We start from the raw sequence: 18,746 nt of genomic DNA, 5'->3' as shown, positions 1-18,746 counted from the left end.
ATGAGGGAGAGAGGGAGGGAGAGAGAGGGGGGGGGAGTATATTTACAACGCGTGTGCTAATCGTTTGACTTACCATATTCCATATCTTGACTTTGTTTTTCCTCTTTGGAAAATTTGAATGCCTTCGCCCACTCCTGTATTTCATTGCTTTAATATAATTTGCAAACACCAAAATATGTAATTGTGTTTGAAATTTAGGTATAATTATGAACTTTCAATAATTGATAAAAATAAAATTAAATCTAACATTAATGGATTCAAAATAACTATATTCAGATTCTGAACACTGTCTATGCAATATTCAGTCGATATATCAAGGTCTTGAGTAAGTTAATTTCATATGCACGTAAGGTCTTGTCCAGACTATCAAATTTATGACCATGTGATGTAATCATGACCCTATTTAGGAATGTCACATTTTTTCATATAAAATTACATAGTCTGGACAGAGCTTAAGTCTGTTGAGTTTGGTTTTCATGAAGACACCACACGGAATCGACATGGGGCAGTCATATTACAATGTAATATTAGGCCCTGGCAATGTCAACAGCTTCTGATGACGCCAGTTTGGTTATAATTATAGGCCATAACATAGACAATTATGGCAAAAAAAAAGACAAAAAACAAAAAAAAAAACAAGTTGAGCCATGATTTAATGTATATAAATAAACAATACTCATGGCAGATATATACATATGCTCTCTGTTTAAATTTAGAATAATGGATGAACGGATTTATCCGGTGTAAACACCAAGGGTAACACACGAAAGTCTTAAGAAGACTTATTTCTAGTGGGTCCTGGTGGTAATTGGGCAGTACACCGGGAGACAAACCCCTGCTCTTTCCCGAATACAGTACTGTATTTAACGTGCACACATTACCAACGGCTTAAACGTCTCATCCGAAAAACATCGTAACTTGCATTTCAGCTGAAAGACAAGGAGAGCAGCGGTGGGAATTGAACCGGGGACCTAGATATATCCACGGTTCAGCACACACATAGTGGCTACCTCCAGTGATAGTCGACTGATGTAAGCTGCTCTCATGATTATGGTATTGAACTTATAGCCCTGATAGTAAAATGTCTTAAAATATTGCTTTTATTCTTTATGTTCAATGTATTTTAAATTACGATATGTAATTAATTCAGTAATTTATACTATTTATGAAATACATCGTTATTAAGCCGAAGCTCATTAATTTCTATTTCAGTGCCTCCATGTAGCCATGGAGTTTTTAATATTAGTTTTAGTTGCATGTGGGATCAACATTTTTACCGACATTTTGTATTTCACAAATTTCGTCATTCGATTGAATAACTATACCACTCAATGCATTGAAGAGTTATATCATTTGCGGTGTATATCTGTTTATATAAAATTAATTAGATATTACATTAAAAAATGTAAGTACTACACTGTATTCCCTTTTATACCTTGCGGTTCTTTTAGTGAACATTGACCTACGGTATGTTTTTGTGTAGGCCTATTCATTTTTTTCGTATTTGAATAAAGTGATTTATGTAAAAATACCTGTCTTCGAGTGTGAATCCATATTCTTTGACAGGTAACTTGGTAAGAGGGTCCAACTTAGTTAGTATCAGTGTCTCACCTCCAGTGCTGCCCATGTCCTGATAAACTTGTCTTTCAAATCTGACATTATTTTTATGATCACAGTCTATCACTCTTAAGTATTCACTAATATATAGGAAAATAAATAAATATATTGATGAGCTGTAATAATTAGGGTATAAAAGAATAGCAGTAATACTAATTATAATAGTAGCAAGAACAGCCGCACAACAACAGTGGTTTAAGTAGTATGGTAGTAGTTCTTAATTTGATTTTAGATATCACAACAAGATCATTACATATTCTCAACACTCATAAGTTAATTACAGAAGTTATCACCTTAAAATACGCGACAATATAAAACTAACCATCGGTGTTTTGATAGTAACTGGTAGGCTTATATGGCATAGTAATAATTTATTACGTATTCAAATACCCTTTATCTTCCACAATAATGACTGTTGAAACAAAAGCCATCATTGTGCACTTCTTCCTCCTGTCTATTACTGAGTGCCTCTTGCTTTGTTTGACGTCCTCAGTAAGATAAATGGTACCCGTCTTTTTAACCCAACTCTCCTCGACTACCATAGCTTTCTATAAAAATTAAAGAAATTTGTATTCAAAGTTCAAAGTTCAATTTATTTTCCATACAACATAAACAAAATTTATATATATAAACGTATATATAAATATAATTATGAATATATATATATATATATATATATATATATATACATAGTATATAAATAATAAAAAGTAGTTGCATGGAAGGAGGCTATTATAATTTCTGCAAGTAAACTACAGAACTTTAATATATAACCAACTTATACAGAGTGGAAAAAAAATTAAACCATGAAGACCAAAAAATGAACACATTACAGGAAACTATTTCAGTAAGTTACTGAAACAAAAATTAAAAAAAACAAAAACAAAAAAAAAAAACATTGTTCACCAGGTTTATGCCTTGTAATTTTATAATAATTTGGTTAGGAATAAATATATAAGACGATAAGACTATATTTCGGATTTGAAAAAAGGAGGTTAACTAGTGTGTGGATGTTTAGGCATATGCAGAGATCAGAGACCTCTTGAAATTATATTTAAAGCTATTAAGAGTGTATTTATATTTAGTATTATCGGAGAGATTAGCCCATAATTTTGGCCCAAAGTAAAAAATGGAATGTCTTCTAGCATTGGATAGCCAAGTAGTAGAGGTGTAATTAGTAGAAGAGAACCTTGTACTATAGCGAAGACGTTCAGTTGCTTGAGTGAAAAAATTAGAGATGTGGAGTGGTAAGGTGGCATTGGACAATCGAAACATAAATTTGGCAGTTTGTAGTTTAAGTCATATATATTAAGAATTTTACTATCATGAAATATGTGTTTGGTGTGAGCTCTGTAGGGAACATCACTACAGATTCGAAGAACTCGTTTTTGAAGACGAAAGAGATAATCAATGTTGGTGGTTTCGGAACTTGTCCATGGACATAATGTTTCAAATGTGTTTATTGTAATCCTCCATGCTATATTGCAATAAGAAATATATGGTAAAATTAAAGAGCTGTACAAGGTTAAAAGAATTTTAGCTGGAAAGAACTTTTTAAGTTCGTTTATTATCCAATATTTCTTAATATTATGTTGGAACCTGCATAATGTGGGATTTCAAAGTAAATTTGGAGTCAATCGTCAATTTAGTTTCATTTACACGAGATATGATGTTGTCGATTAATAAATTCTCTTTGGATTTGATAACATTATGCTGAGTAAAAATTATGTAGTTACATTTAAAACTATTGTGTGATAATTTATTAAGTTTGAACCAGTTAGATACCTTAGTTAATTCATTATTCATAATGTTAAATAATAAGGTTTTGTCATTATGAGAAAATACAATATTACGGTCATCTGCAAACAGAACAAACTTTAATAATTTGGAAGAATTTGGTGGGTCATTAACGTAAATTAAAAATAAAAGTGGGCCAAGAATTGATCTTTGGGAAACACCACAAGAAATAGGTAGAAGAGATGAGTCAATGGAGTCAACAGAAGTAAATTAGAAGCGGTTGGAAAGATAGCTTTTTAAAAGTTGGAGAGGAAGGCCGCGGATACCATAGTTTTCAAGTTTGCGAAGAAGGATTTTGTGGTTAATGGTATCAAACGCTTTAGACAGATCTAAAAAAGCACCGATCATATATTCTTTTCTCTCAAGAGCAACTGTAATTTTATCGTACATGTCAATAAGCGCAAGTTCTGTTGAGTGGTGTTTTCTAAAACCATATTGACTTTAAAATAAAACTACACCATCTTAGCATCACAGACAGTGAGAAACCTTGGCGTACATTTCGATAATTCCCTACAAATGAAATCGCATGTAACTTCCATTTGCCAGTCCTCTTTCAGAGCCATCCGCAAAATTGGTTCTATTAGAAATTATCTGGATGAAGAAACAACAGTAAAACTTATTCATGCCTTTGTAACATCACGATTAGACTACTGCAACAGCCTCCTGAACGGTCTGCCAAAATCAGAGATTGACAAGCTGCAGCGAGTACAAAATGCAGCGGCAAGATTAGTTACTCGAACTAAGCGACATGAACACATCACACCCATTCTTCATTCACTTCACTGGTTACCAGTAAAGCAAAGAATAGTATTTAAAATATTGCTGGGCACTTACAAAAGTAAACTATATAATTCACCCACGTACATCCGAGAACTCATTGAAGAGCATCGTTCACATCGCTCACTAAGATCTGCATCTAAAAACCTCTTGCATGTTCCTAAAACATCTACAATCACTTATGGCAGCAGTGCATTTTCCTCATCATCTCCCCTTAATTGGAACAACATACCATTTATTTATAAAAGAATCAAAATCAGTGGACACATTTAAGTCACTACTTAAAACCCATTTATTTCAACAATTAACTGTAATTTATATCGTGTTGCTTCACAACGGAGTGGCCTGCTTTGTCTCTTGGGGCAGCTATCTTGGTCGCAGACTCTGAGCACCCGGTCGCCTGTGGCAGGGCAAATGTGAAACCTGCTCCTTTGTTCGCGCCACCTAGGTAGGTACCGGGACTGCGCTAGGGCAGAGGCGGATAGTTGACCCTTTGAGACCTAGCGTTGTTTTGCCACCACACCCTATTATATTGTAAATTCAACATCTTTTCTATAATTTCTATAATTTTATGTAAAGCGCATAGAGGCACTGTACAATATGCGCTATATAAATGTAACTTATTATTATTATTTAATAAGAAATTTGTATAATCTGTTATAAATTATGCGTTCTAGTATTTTGGATAAACAAGGAAGAAGAAAGATTGGACGGTACAGTAATTGTCAAAAAGGTAAGGATTTTCCTTTTTATAGATGGGTATAACTTTCTAGCTATTTTTAAAGGGTCGGGGAATACACCAGTTGATATGGATAAGTTAATAAATATATATATATATATATATATATGTATGTATGTATATATATATATATATATAATAAGGGTTTGGATATAAAATATGAGACTTGTTTTATGATTTTGTTGGAAAACCCGTCCATTCCTGGACTTTTATTATCTTTTTAACTGTGTATTTACTTTAAGAGTTCATCCTCAATAATTGGATAAAGAAAAATAGAATCCTTGATGGGCTTAGGTAAAAAAGAAGTGACTGAGTTGAATTAGCGTACTATTGATACTATTGGAAAGTTTAGTGCCATTGATAATAAAATATTAATTAAAAAGTTTAGAAATAGTTAAGGTTCAGTGATTTTGATTCCATTAAGCAGCATGTATGAAAGCATGACATTTTTAGTCTTCTTACCCAGAACAGTGTTTATTGTTTGCCATGTTTTGTAGATATCATACTTTAAATTGTTGAATTTTTCATTTTTATTAAAAACGTAATATGCATTTAACATATAAATAGGCATAGTATGTTGGCTTTTGTTTCTTGCATTTAAGTTTTTAATCTGTATAATATTTTTCAATAAAATGTGACTGTCTTTTTTTTTGGGTTAATTCTAGGATTGACTGTCCTTGTATTTTCTCTGTCCTTTCAATCTCATGCATCAATTTTTCTGCTTTTTCATACGTTCACTTTACATTTTCTTTAGTTGGACATTACACGTAGACAGCGTGTTTATTTGCGCCTGTTATAAATCAACTTATTATTATTATTATTAGTGATCCCGTAAAAGATGTTTGATACAGGCGATAATGTAATATAGCATAAAGTAATGTAACGTAACGTAACGCAATATAAAATAATGTAATGTAATATAATATAATATAATATAATATAATATAATATAATATAATATAATATAATATAATATAATATAATATAATATAATATAATATAATATAATATTTATTTATTGAGTATTCGGCATCCTATCATGTTTAATTATTGAAAAATTTATTGGGTCCAAAGTCCGCCTGAGCATCTGACATAATTTGCATGTTGATTTTTTTTAATTCTGTTATAATACTATGTGTATGACGATTATTAACATGTTGACTGCCGATCAGTCACTAATGCTGACTTACCTGAGACTCGCGTTCTTTCACATCTACAGATTCGAATCGAAGTTTTTGAAGTATTGAAGTGCTGTGATGCTGAATATTTCGAATAATGCGGCTTTCGTGTTCATTACAGTTCAGAATTATTTGTTGCAATTTGCAACAACATTCTTTCATATCTTCAATCACCGATGTGTCTTCCACTTTCTCAACAACTAGAGCGTCACAGAAACTCTGATAAACAAAATAAGAATCACGATTATTGAACACTGAGCATGAAGAAATTGTTTGTGAATTATTGTGAAGTTGCGTATTGTACAGTATGTAAACAGCATAAACGCACGCATATTACCTTTAATATACTATGGAATTTCTTCAGCCAGTTAGCTTGTTTCATTATGATTTCTTGAAGATCTTTAAATGATAGTTTGTAGTTCATTTTTTCTTCGGAGCCTCGTTTTTGTAAACTTGTAAACTTTTCCGCAAAATGGAGATTCCCATACCTATAAAATGGCAAGTTGTAGTACTTTCAGTAGTAAAACTATTCTATGTTCCATGAAGAAATTGTCAATCTCGTCTCTTATTTTTTATAGGAAAATTCTGTCTCTATTATAAAGCCTGAACAAACTATCAATATCACGACACACTTACCTTATGCATTTCAACATGTTCATTTGAAGCTGTGAATATATTGCAAAGTTGATTATCGGTTGTAAATAATCTGCTTCAAGAATATTGGTTATTAGTTGACAAATAGCGGAAATTTGCCATTTACATTGATTGAACCAAGTATAGAACCTATTTTTTCAGTAGAAACGGAGAGTTCTGATTATTACAATGATGAATTGCAAAATCGATTGTGTAGAAAGAAATCTGTGTAAAATTACATGTATTATTCAACTACTTAGGCCAAGTAATAATAATAATAACCATCTTGAACATCATCATCGTCACTATCATCATCATCATCATGATCCACAATTAATACCAAAATCATTGCGTCCAATGGGAGTTTGGTCAATTTATATGTACGTGCATATTTTGATTTTTTAATATTGCCGTCGTATTCATTTTCAATTAGTGGTTAATCAAGTTTATATAAATACTCAGATTAATGTATTTTTTTTTTCTCACCATCATAAATTCTTACATCTTTTGGCGTTTTTTTATTACTTTGCTTAACATCCAAGGACGGAATTAGTGAGATGGGCGGGCCGGTCCCGTCCCCAATCCAATCCGATCTTTGACTATAAGGCGCATTATACGAAGTCTCAATGAGCCAATTTGAGGTAGTGCTCGGAAAAAAAATAGAGTAAAAAAAAATATTGATCGCTCCAAACGCCTCATGATTTATTTTCGGCCGTTTAGAAAACACAGTTTTACAGTTTTAGCGGGCGGACTCCCTTGGGTAGTTTTGGTCCACTCCCTTTTGGACATTTCTGGATCCACTTCTGACCTCTAAAACTATATGTTCATAACAGAATATGGTATACATAAATTGTAGGCCTAGTTCTGTTCTGTTTAGAATACTTTAAAAATTAAATCTTATTCGCACACCTACTAAAACCGAAATAATGTACCACATTAAATGCCTCATCTGATCGTGTTTATTCAATACAGGCCTACATATTTAATGGTCCCCTTAAATAATAAACTGAAATATTTAATTGCTCATTTAAACAATTTATCAACGTCTAGAGAGACACTAACACACAATCGTTCATATATAAAATTTTACTCCAAGTATATTTTGATTTTCTGCAAGCAATAATTAATTTTTCTGAATAATACAGGAATTTTACTAATTATGTATAATAATTTGTAATTACTACAAATTTTCCTTTTGTTTTATTTATTTATTTATTAGATTAACACAATATAGAATTAACATGTAGACATACACACATATCATGAGTTTTATTTGATATATCTATCACTTTGTCAATGCAATTCTACTTCTTTTTTTTTCTGTTATATTAAAATTTATTTATATAATTATATTTATAACATTATCGCAAGACGGTTTAGAGTTTATCCCTATTATGTCATGATGTACATACAATACATACATACACTCATACTTACACAAATAGGCATACATACATACACACACATGCACGCACGCACACACACATGCATGCACACACACATGCATACATGCATGCATACATACATATGTATACATACACTATTACCTTGACATCATGTTCTCTACATCATGCGTATTTGTCATCAGGTGTCGCAGTTCTCCACTATTTAATATAAAATTATATCGGTCGTTATCTATACATTCCTCCTTTACAAGTTTAAGATCTGTGTAGCTTTTTTCTACATGTTCATATAATTTTCTTAGTTCCTGAAAAAAAGCAAATGTTAATCTTTACATTCGACTACTAATTCTTAAATTTGTTTACTATCACTTTCCATCTGCATTAGTAAGTTTTTAAATTAATATATCTTTCCATTTGACAGACAAAGATCCGGGATTTTCCATGACCTTCGCACAGATGGGGAAATCCTTGCAGTGGTGAATCCAGAAATTGGAAATAGAAGGTGACAAGAGAGGAACCTTCACAGATAGACACCTCATAAAACTCATAAAATGGTATTATTTGGAAGATTACCCTTGCAATATGGCTTCATTTATCCAACTAGTTGCAGTATCAGGACCACAATAAATTAGGAATTTCGACATTGGAACAGGGGGTCGTCTTTTACGCAAGACATACAAATATCAACCAAAAATTTCCAAAAACTCGGGGTTCGTCTTATACGCGACATCGGTGCAGAAGTAAAAATGAAGTTTTTTAATGGTTCTCTTTTTTTCCCTTCACAGTGGCAGTAAAATCAGTGGCGTTATACTAGGGCCTTGGCCTGTGCTTTTCTGAGACTATGGGCTCTTTTCCGGTTCCGGTCGCTAATCCCACTTTGGGGTTTAGATGTGTTTTTTTTTTTAAATGTTTACCACTATTGTAAATGTTTTTAACGACGAAAAATCATATTAGTAGCTGATCTAGTCTTATTAGTAGGAATTTAAAATCGCACCACCTGAGCCCCACCATAGTTGGGGCTGGGGTAAGAAAATTTATGATAATGGCATCTCTAGATGGCTGGAAATGACACTCACAGACTTCCAATTTGAACATCATGCATTCTTTTTTTATCTCTATTGTTTTTACAATTGACAAACCATGGGCCCTTAATCCGTCACTGTACCCTGTGGGTAGGGGCCCGCGCCCCTAGGAGTCGAGGGCCCTGAGGACCACGGCATGAAAGCGCATAGGCGTTTACGAAACTGAGTACATTCCACAACTTATGGATAACAGAAATTTGTGGAGAAGTCATAAAAAATTGTAACTTTGTTCATCATTAACCGGATGTGCACGATAAAGAAAGAGAGAGAGACAAGGAAGAAACTTCTGTGGTAGCGTATCGAGGGAATAGCACCTCCTCATCTCCATAAAAGTCTCAAATTCTCACACTTTTGTCTTACCTCAGCCTCAACCACGGTGGGCTGAGGTGGATGGATTGGTAGTTTTCAGGCATCTACAAAGTCTCAACTTCTTAAGATTTACTCATCTGAGTCCAAAAACCATGGTGGGCCTCATGTAAATTCAGGTGCTGTTTTAGGCATTTATACGAGTCTCAAATTCTCAAGCTTCCAAGGGGCCCCGACCCTTAGTATAAATGCTCGCAACCATATAGAATAATCCAAATTGATTTTTTTTCTCCGCCACCCCACTGATAGAGCTATGTTGGTATATTGAAAATATAGTTTTAAGGTTTCAATGGCGAAGACAAAAAATATAAATATTAAATGCTTTCGGTACACCTTGTAGACACTCCCTTTTTGTTTTTGTTTGTTTGTTGTTTTTTTTTTAATGAGAGTCTCGATTGAAGCAACTCAATCGAAAGGTCGATAGTCTCTAAACAAAAACAATTCGTTTTAGAAATATCTACGTGGTAGCGCAAGCATTTATTATTACATTAAATTGTCATAATAAAATGCTGAATAATATAGGACATACCAAGACAGACCAATAATACATACCTCGCCTGATTTCCCTTCGGGTGGTACACATGTGCCGTAAATATCGTCTGAAAATATACACTATTAAGTACAGTAATCTCATAATGTTAAACAAAAATACAGTACAGCATTAAATTTTGTTTGCATATCAATACACATTTGCAGTGTATGTTTTAAATAGGCATATTATATAAAACTGTAAATTCGTCATCTTTATGTGGCCAGTATTGAAAATACTCAACGGCTTTAATAATATATTGTGTAGTTTGCTCAATATTTGGAGTATATAATAATGGTCGACGTTTGTGCATATTATGGGGACCTCAACAGTATGCGTTTATCAAGTAAGTACCTGTATCTAAGACAGAATGCTAAATAAAGAACCCGGAAACTTCATTAAAATGCTTTGTTTTGATTTTCTGCTATTTTAGCATAAGTATAACTAGTCACACGCAATCTGGTTTCAAACTGAAACATGTGGTCTGTAACTGCTGATTTATGAAATAAAAAAATTATGATGTAAAAAATTGGTTTATTATTTAGAAACAAGTGGATTATTAGTCACACGCAGTTTATAAGCGTCAAAAGGGTGTCTAGACCGTTAAGAAATTGCAGAGGGATCCAATATCGTCTTTAGAAATTAACACCATTGACAAAATCTGTTAGGGCCCTATAAATCAGATCAGAAAGAAACTGAAGCAATATGATTTTATAGATATTGTAAATTTTGTACTATTCAGGGGCTATTTTAGGCATTTATACGATTCTCATATTCTCAAAATGTTCTCAGATCACCTGAGCCCCAAACATAGTGGATTTGATGGTTTTTAGAATTCAAAATATTTAAGTGCCATTTTCTGGTACCTATTTAATTAATTCGGTTTTTTTGACACTAAATTCGTCAAAAACTTTTTAAAAAAAAGGTAATTTAAGTTCCACTTTCGGGCATCCAGCGGTATAAAATACCGCCAACAACCACAGTGCTGCTGATGTTGTGTGGACTCTCATTTCATCAGCCTAAATATAGTTTCCAACACGAGAGATTTGAAATGCGTGACTACACAAGTTGGGTGGGTGGTGTCTCCCGGGTCCATGGGTGGAACTTCTGCGGAGGTTCGTGTTCCAGTCACCATAAGCAACAGTTGGTTGTAACAATAAACCTGCAAGACTGCTCGCGACTACTAGATTCTACAAGTGCGTGGTTGTCTGGGTTGTTTTGTTCGGAAAAGAGAAATTTTCTCTGTTAATTGATTCTCGAACGAAATAACGAAAGCTCTCTAATGACTCAAGCTACTGTATGACCGTTTTTATATTTTTAATAAAACCAAAGTACTTCTAATTTTCAAATACGTTTTCCCCTGAATTTGTGAAACTTCGTTATCGCGCATGTGCTAAATGCGTGACACTCACTTATAATTTCGCATGTGCTTCTCCAAAATGCGTGTTTCTTCCAAAATCACTTTGAAACGCTGAACCGTCAAGCACGATGCGAGACGGTTGGTAACTATGGCATAGATAACTGCAGAGCCCTAGGTAAAATTGGTAAAAATGCACCTGATCGGACCTAGAGAGTGACAGAGCTTTAGTGTTGTCTACTCAGGCGAAACTCTTAATGATCATGCATTCTGAGATTGTTTTAAACAGATACGGCATTAACGCCCAGAAATATGTAAAAAATATATTTTATTTAAAAGATTCAAGAATATTGAGAACGAACTATGGTCAAGTCATATATATGTTATCGTTTAAGGTCTATTATGCATTTCATGAGTCTATGATATGGTATAATATTGACAACAATAGAACATGTGTAGGTGGAATTTTGCCAAACCTGTCGTGAAAACGTACTGAATACTAGATCAATGCGTATGAAAACACTTGCAAAATAGAACCCGCCGTTTACTTGGGCTCGAATTCAACCCTGGCCATCAGGTGCAAGCTCAGTGGTCTACAGGTATGATACCAGGCTATTTATCTGGAGAACGTGGGTTCGAGTCCCACCGGAGAACAACTTGCAAATATTGTTTGCACGCACTGAGTAATTAATTTTCCTGACGCAAATCCAGGTATCTATTTCATCACAATAATAACAGTTACCATTCAATAATAGAACAGTCATCGACCTACTTGCAGTGAAATGAATCTAAAATGTGTTCATGAAGTTATGATCCCCTGACTGTTAAATGTTTAAAAACGTACACAACAATAGTTGTACTAACTATAAAAAAAAAAAAACCAAACAGATACGTGCCTGCCAATATTTTATTTTATTATCTAATAATATAATTTCAATAAGTAGTTTAGTGCATCGTACCGTACGAAGATGATAACAATTACCTCAACAATAGAATAATCATCGACCTACTTGCAGTGAACTGAATCTAACATGTATTTATGAAGTTATGATGACCTGACGTGATTCAAAATCATACACAATAATAGTTGAACTAACTTCAAAATACCACAAGCACAAACATGCGTGACGACATTGTATTGATTTAGAAATGTGATTTCAAAATGTATATTAGTGCATCGTATACTTAAGGGCTTGTTTGTTGCTTTTTTTTTTTTTAACTTGCAGCGTTTGGGAAATAGGTGTAATAGGTAAATTGTAATGAATATAATTAATAGCTCTGAAACCTAATATTACTGAAGGGTCCTTTTAAAGGTTAAATAGGATTTTTTTAAAGTTATATTTTTAGATCATTAGACCTATTGAACGAGCCCTCCAATAGCCCTGGGCCCCAGTGCTGTACACTGACTGCACTGTTTATACCTACGCCACTGGACCTGAGTATTATTAGTAGTTAATTAACGTTATGTACTGTATCATGCGCTATAGGAGTGGAAGACCATAATGTATTGGAAATGTCCCTCTCTTGTAGGGCCTGCAGCACTATCCGTGTAAAAATGTAAGGTATAGAATAGTGTGGATTTAAACATTAACCTAATGCTAATGGTTCAAAATAAGTGTCAAGGAAAGTAAGTATGATTGTTAGAAAAATGGTCAACGTCTTATTTTTATTTCCCACCCTGACCTTCGCCTGGGCGAACTTGGCGAAGGTCAGGATCCGCGGCTGCGAATTCTGTATTTTTTGTGTAACTATTGAGATTGAGGACATACATACCGTAGTAATCGACCAGTTTTGGTACTGGGGACATCAGATTTTGGTATGTTCCTACTGGTAGTACAGGTGAGCTAGAGTATAAATATAGTATATCTATAAATATAGTATATCTATTTTCTGAAACCAATATAAATTCAAAAAGCATATTACCTAAATAAACTGGTATCTTAGGATATTAGTCCTATGAGTGCAAAGAATATATGCTGACTCAATATCGTCACATGGACTTACATTGGAGCGACCTCACTTCCTGCACTGTTGGTAGTGTTTTCTTCACCTTCTGAAATCCATTAAAAATCTTATTAAGGATCTTTGCCGATTAAATCATACTTTTGTATTATATTAAGTGCTCATTTAACAATTATGTACCACGTAGTACCATCCAAGGGCAGATGCTGAGATGTCCGAAAGGGGGAGTAGCGATCGAAAGACAACACTACACTAGGGAGATCGGGAATGTTTGGTTTTCTAGACGCCTGGAAATAGCCTCTGATTCGTTTGGAGCGATTAATAATTTCTTTTTCTTTCTTTCTCTTTTTCTCCGCCCCCCACCCCCACCAACTCCGCACCTGCGATTTGTGAATGTTTAGAATTGCATAAACTATTATTGATGCTGGGAGCCTAGCCCAGGCAAAATTATACTCGCTAGTAGACCCACTTCAGAAGCTTCGGCCCCCCTTCCTGGTAGATTCTATTGTGCGCTACCATTATAGTTAGATAGATACATAGCCTATGATGCCTTTTTGATAATGAAATTGGTCCTATATTAAAATTGCTTAAAATATTTAGAAAAAGATCACATATATTTATATAGGTCTCTTACCGTTATTCATAGTATTCTCTTTACCGGATATTTTTCTTAAAGTCTCGTCTGCATTATTATCTAGTGCATCGAGACTTTCGAAGCGATTAACAATGTAAGCGACATGCCCACCTTCAATAACCCCAGGTTCGTTTAATTCTGCTGCATTTTCAGCAGTCTGCTTTGTAGAGTTTTCCAAATCATCATCTTTTTGTTGGATACTTTCATTACTCTTTTTTTCATCGACTATTGGAACTTCCGCATAATCCTCCTCCTCCTGCTTGATAACATAGTATACTGCATCATCCTCGTTTATGCTGGTGTATTCTTCTTCTTTTTCGTAATCGCATGCCTCTTGTTTATCAGTTTCCGCGGAGCTCTGAAAACATGTTGGTTTCTTAACCGCATTTATCGTAATTTCAAATGATTTACTTATAACCTTTGATGTAGCATCAAAACATGCTGTTTCGATAAATGTTTCTTCGACGTGCACCTCGTTTTGAACTGGTACATCATCTGGTTTCTGGTCTTCTAGCCGTGTTTGCTGTTTCATTATTTTGTGATCTTCAACACTTTCCACGGTAATCACTCCACTTTGAGTATTTCCTTTGATCCAGGAGGTGTTTTCGCGACACACTAAAAAAAACAAGAGAAGGTAGCTGAGCTTCAGCTTGTATGAATTTACATTAAAATTAAGAGGGGTTTAAGTACTTAGGAATGCTATCTACCTCATTTTTGTACCTTGTGTAGGAATATTTATGTCAATGAAACGGGTTGTTTAGGCTTAGATTTATGCAGCAACCACACACAAAAATATTAGGCTGACAGGGTATTGAAAATTAGAATATATTATTTATCATTTTAATGCTATTTTCAGTTACTTCAGTCATTAAATAACACCTCAACCTGACCGGCGTACGCGACAACCAGCTTGTTGGTGTTTGTACGTGATGATACAGATACAGTATTTAGGCCTAATTATAATTCCTAATTGGTAATCATGGTAATATATTTGATGAGAAATTAAGAAAAAAAATATTCAACTGATGTAGGTCTACAATACTGATGACTATCAAGGTCATATTTCAGTATAAAAGCCATATAAAACCCACCTTTTATCTGCCACTCAGACATTAGACTTTTAATGCAGGCAACTATATCGTCAATTTCACATCGTCTGTGTCTCTCCATTTGCCAACATTTGAACATCATTGGTTTCATCAACTCAGGAAAGTCTTTAGGTATTTCGAGCAAAATTCCCTGTTTCACCTTGGTTTCAATATCAGAAATCAAGTGGTCCGACCACGGCTGTTGACACGTCCACAGCTCCCAGAAAACGACGCATAATGAGTAAATATCTGATTTTTGAGAAACCACCCGATCGTCCGTAATGACCTCGGGGGCTGCCCATGATTTAGTACACCCGCCGAGTCTAGAGACTACTGATTCTGTACTGGTGAGTTCTTTTGAGATGCCGAAGTCGCATATTTTCAGACGATTTAACGATTCTTCACCTTTTTCATGAATAATATCATCACTTAGAAGAACGTTAGGTGATTTTATATCTTTGTGGGTAATACGACGCGCATGCAGGTACTGAATGCCAATAGCAATATCAAGGCACCAGTGGGTAAACTGTCTTCGTGGAAGCCTTGCTCCAACTTTCTCTGTGCGTTTAGATGCCAAGAAGTTCAAAAGATCGCCCCCTGAAGCATATTCGATGACAATCCCACTGGAAAATGGAGGGTTTACAATCCCGTAGAATTTAATGATGTTTGGGTGATCAAGTTTTCTAAGAATATTGACCTCTTTATCGTGAAGTTGCTTATTGTAGATCTTAATTGCAACTCGCCGATTATTTTGTGATGTCCACAATGCCTTGTGAATCACTGTTCCAGAACCAGCGCATCCAATTTCGTGTACATCTGTAAAATCCCCGAACGGTATCGTGTATGACTTGTGTGAATCCATAGTACCAAATGGAGGAGTTTTGGTATGTATGCCTACTTGTATATCACACGTGCATTGCAGTTTTTCGAGGTCAGGCGGAAATCCGGTACTGTACGTAAAAGGCCGATGACGAAGAAGTTGTGTAGGCCTACGTCACTATCATAGGCACAGTAGATTGGTTGTCGTTGAAATGGAAATTTTTATGTGTTAAGCTGTCGAATATAAAATAGAGCATATAGATAGAGATAAATATTATTATTTTTTTTATTTATTCTGCATGCACTACCCTATTACCCTGATAGTAAATAATAACAGCAGTGCTCAAATAGAGACATATTGTTGTAATCGTATCAAGCATCTATAGCTCATCAACAAAAGCTCCTTTATTTGAGTTGTATTAAAAAAGTATCTGGTGAGATTCGAACCTGCAACCCCACGCTGTCAAGAGCAGTATCATACCCATTCGACCACAGAGACATATAGGATATAGGCCTATGTGCAGTTTTCTCTTGTGCTGCTGCTACAGGCGGATGAGGGACGATTGAGTCCATTTTCAAACGATTGGCCTAAGAGTAGGGACGTTCGTAGGCCTAGGCTCCCTCTATGCCTGGGCTAGGTCGGACCAGCAGGTCTTTTCAGTAGTCTGGGGCCTAGTCCTAGATTGTGCGTCCAGCAACCCGCAGCAGTCCGTCTAGGCCTATGCCTCATTTAACGTGAAGTTAAGCCTATGCAGAATCTGTTGTAAGACCCTCGCCCAGGCTGCTGAAGAATCTGCACTGAATAGGCACATAATACATAACATTTATACAGTACAAATGATACACGTTGGAAAGTTGATATATTTACTTAAATTACATATATTAACATTCAGTTCCCTTTCCCTTTTTCCGGAATATAGCCGGCAATATTATTTCAAAGCACTCAAAACTAAAAAAAAAAAATCTTCATTTCAGCAGTCATGTTGTAAAAGTTGTAATTTTAATTTATTAGGCCCGTTTTCTCTTCCAGTAAGATAATTTGTCCATAGGATTAAGATTAGAAAATCTATAGACGTAGTACAGGGGTGGTGCCAGGATTTGCCCGGGGACCGAGGTCCCCGACGAGGGGACCGATTGCGTCGAAAGTGTTCCATGGGGCTCCCCCTACCACACAGGAGGAAAAATAAAAATTTTTGGTTTGAAAGACTTACTTAGTCGATTTCGGTGTCAACTAATATGTAGAAAATACAATACATTTTTTTTTCTCCGACGAATTGTGTTTTTTCTCCCCGACAGGGGGTGGGAGAGAATATTCAGACCTCCCCGATGGAGGCCTTTCCCCCACCCGCTACCATGAAAGAATTAGTTGTACGGATTGTGTTTTGCTGTGCTGTGAGACAGGGCCCACACTTTGTCGAGGAAATTAATTAATACAAAACATAGCTGAAGTTATGCATGACGTCAACATACAAAGCCACGCCCCCTCGGCTGAATCCGTTGTATTTAGCAACTACCGATGATGGCGTCCATAGAGCAATTTTCCTCCATTCTAGAGGCGGCGCTATACAGTTCATCAAGGAGAGCCATGATAGAAAGAGTTGCGATATTGAGAATTTAGAAGCATTTTGTGTCAAACGCGATGACGTTCTGTGTCTAACGTTATGTGCGTTCCTGTGTATAATATTGTATAAATACAGTTAGCGGCCTCATGTATAGTTTAATTCCATTTAATCTTTTTAGCAGTCGAATTCCATGTAACTATGATTGTTTTAATGATTTCACTACGTTATATCCAATTTCATATAAATACTGTACTGTAATAATTTACTCTTTTTAAGCAGTTCTTTAATCCTCGCCGATAGACCGAGAGAGCCCCCTCGATGGCAAGCATTCTTATTAGGCAATCCTGCCATATAGACCCTTAAGTAGCTCCTTTTATTTTTGCAAATAAATGATAGGTGACGACGAGCAAAAATTTATTAAATATATAATTATATCAAAATGTAATTAAAATCTGTATATGGGTATATATAGATTGTTGCTCTTATGTTAATAATTTGATCATTATTATTTATAAATATTGAAATAATGTAGGTCAGTTAACCGCAATATAAACTGTGCTTTTCTGTAAATGTTATAAATTTTAAGTGTTAAATGATATACAGGATCTCTGATATATTAAACTTTTGTAGTTGAGTAACGTACATTTTATTCCGAGAAAAGTCTCGCCTCTGTTTTAATATTGTATTATGTCTGTACAGTACGTATGTTACTTAATTATGAACACACTGCAAGAACGTGTCCGCTGTTTAAAAAGCGTGGTTTCCAAAATAAAGTTATAATTATATATTAGTATGCAATAGAAACAGCAAATTATTTTTAAGATTATAAAACATCACCTTTATTTTCATTGCCATTTGTATTTATACAGGCTGTACAAACATTGAAATTAAGAACAGCAATGTTTAATATTTGTTTAGCGAACAACTTTTAAAGATCGTCAGAAAAGGGCGAAAAAAAACAACTTTTTTCTAGGCTAATGAGAAAATAAAAATGAAATTTTAATGAAGAACTTAAACAGTGTAATAATGCAATTGATAAATGCTTTAAATTTCTGGATATATTAAATGTATTTTTGTTGCTCTTAAATTCGTCGTTATACTACTTTCTGTTCGGAAGTTTGGCTTAGCTGTATTGTACATGAGCTTATACAGACCAGATACGGTCACAAAGCAAGACCTTAGGCTTGTCTCTTATACACATCT

At 34.7% G+C, this 18,746-nt stretch overlaps 1 protein-coding gene across 1 annotated transcript in view; it reads right to left on the bottom strand.

Annotated features, from left to right (window-relative positions):
• LOC117101412 overlaps positions 1–16,024 on the bottom strand; it is a 62,319-nt gene extending 46,295 nt beyond the window's left edge. Inside the window, exons 1-12 of the mRNA XM_033241391.1 lie at positions 15,166–16,024; positions 14,075–14,689; positions 13,483–13,531; positions 13,252–13,322; positions 10,145–10,191; positions 8,289–8,449; positions 6,745–6,891; positions 6,446–6,596; positions 6,121–6,327; positions 2,008–2,165; positions 1,533–1,697; positions 74–147 (exon numbers count right to left, since the gene is read on the bottom strand). Coding sequence (XP_033097282.1) covers positions 74–147; positions 1,533–1,697; positions 2,008–2,165; positions 6,121–6,327; positions 6,446–6,596; positions 6,745–6,891; positions 8,289–8,449; positions 10,145–10,191; positions 13,252–13,322; positions 13,483–13,531; positions 14,075–14,689; positions 15,166–16,024 — 2,704 coding nt within the window. The remainder of the gene's footprint in view (positions 1–73; positions 148–1,532; positions 1,698–2,007; positions 2,166–6,120; positions 6,328–6,445; positions 6,597–6,744; positions 6,892–8,288; positions 8,450–10,144; positions 10,192–13,251; positions 13,323–13,482; positions 13,532–14,074; positions 14,690–15,165) is intronic.
• Between the last annotated feature and the right edge of the window lie 2,722 nt (positions 16,025–18,746).

The sequence above is a fragment of the Anneissia japonica genome, unplaced genomic scaffold (assembly GCF_011630105.1).
Source record: "Anneissia japonica isolate Jap-2015-1 unplaced genomic scaffold, ASM1163010v1 scaffold287981_len1045443_cov154, whole genome shotgun sequence".
NCBI classification, from domain to species: Eukaryota; Metazoa; Echinodermata; class Crinoidea; order Comatulida; family Comatulidae; genus Anneissia; species Anneissia japonica.
The sequence above is the reverse complement of the archived record's forward strand: the minus strand, read 5'-3'. Positions and strand labels throughout refer to the sequence as shown.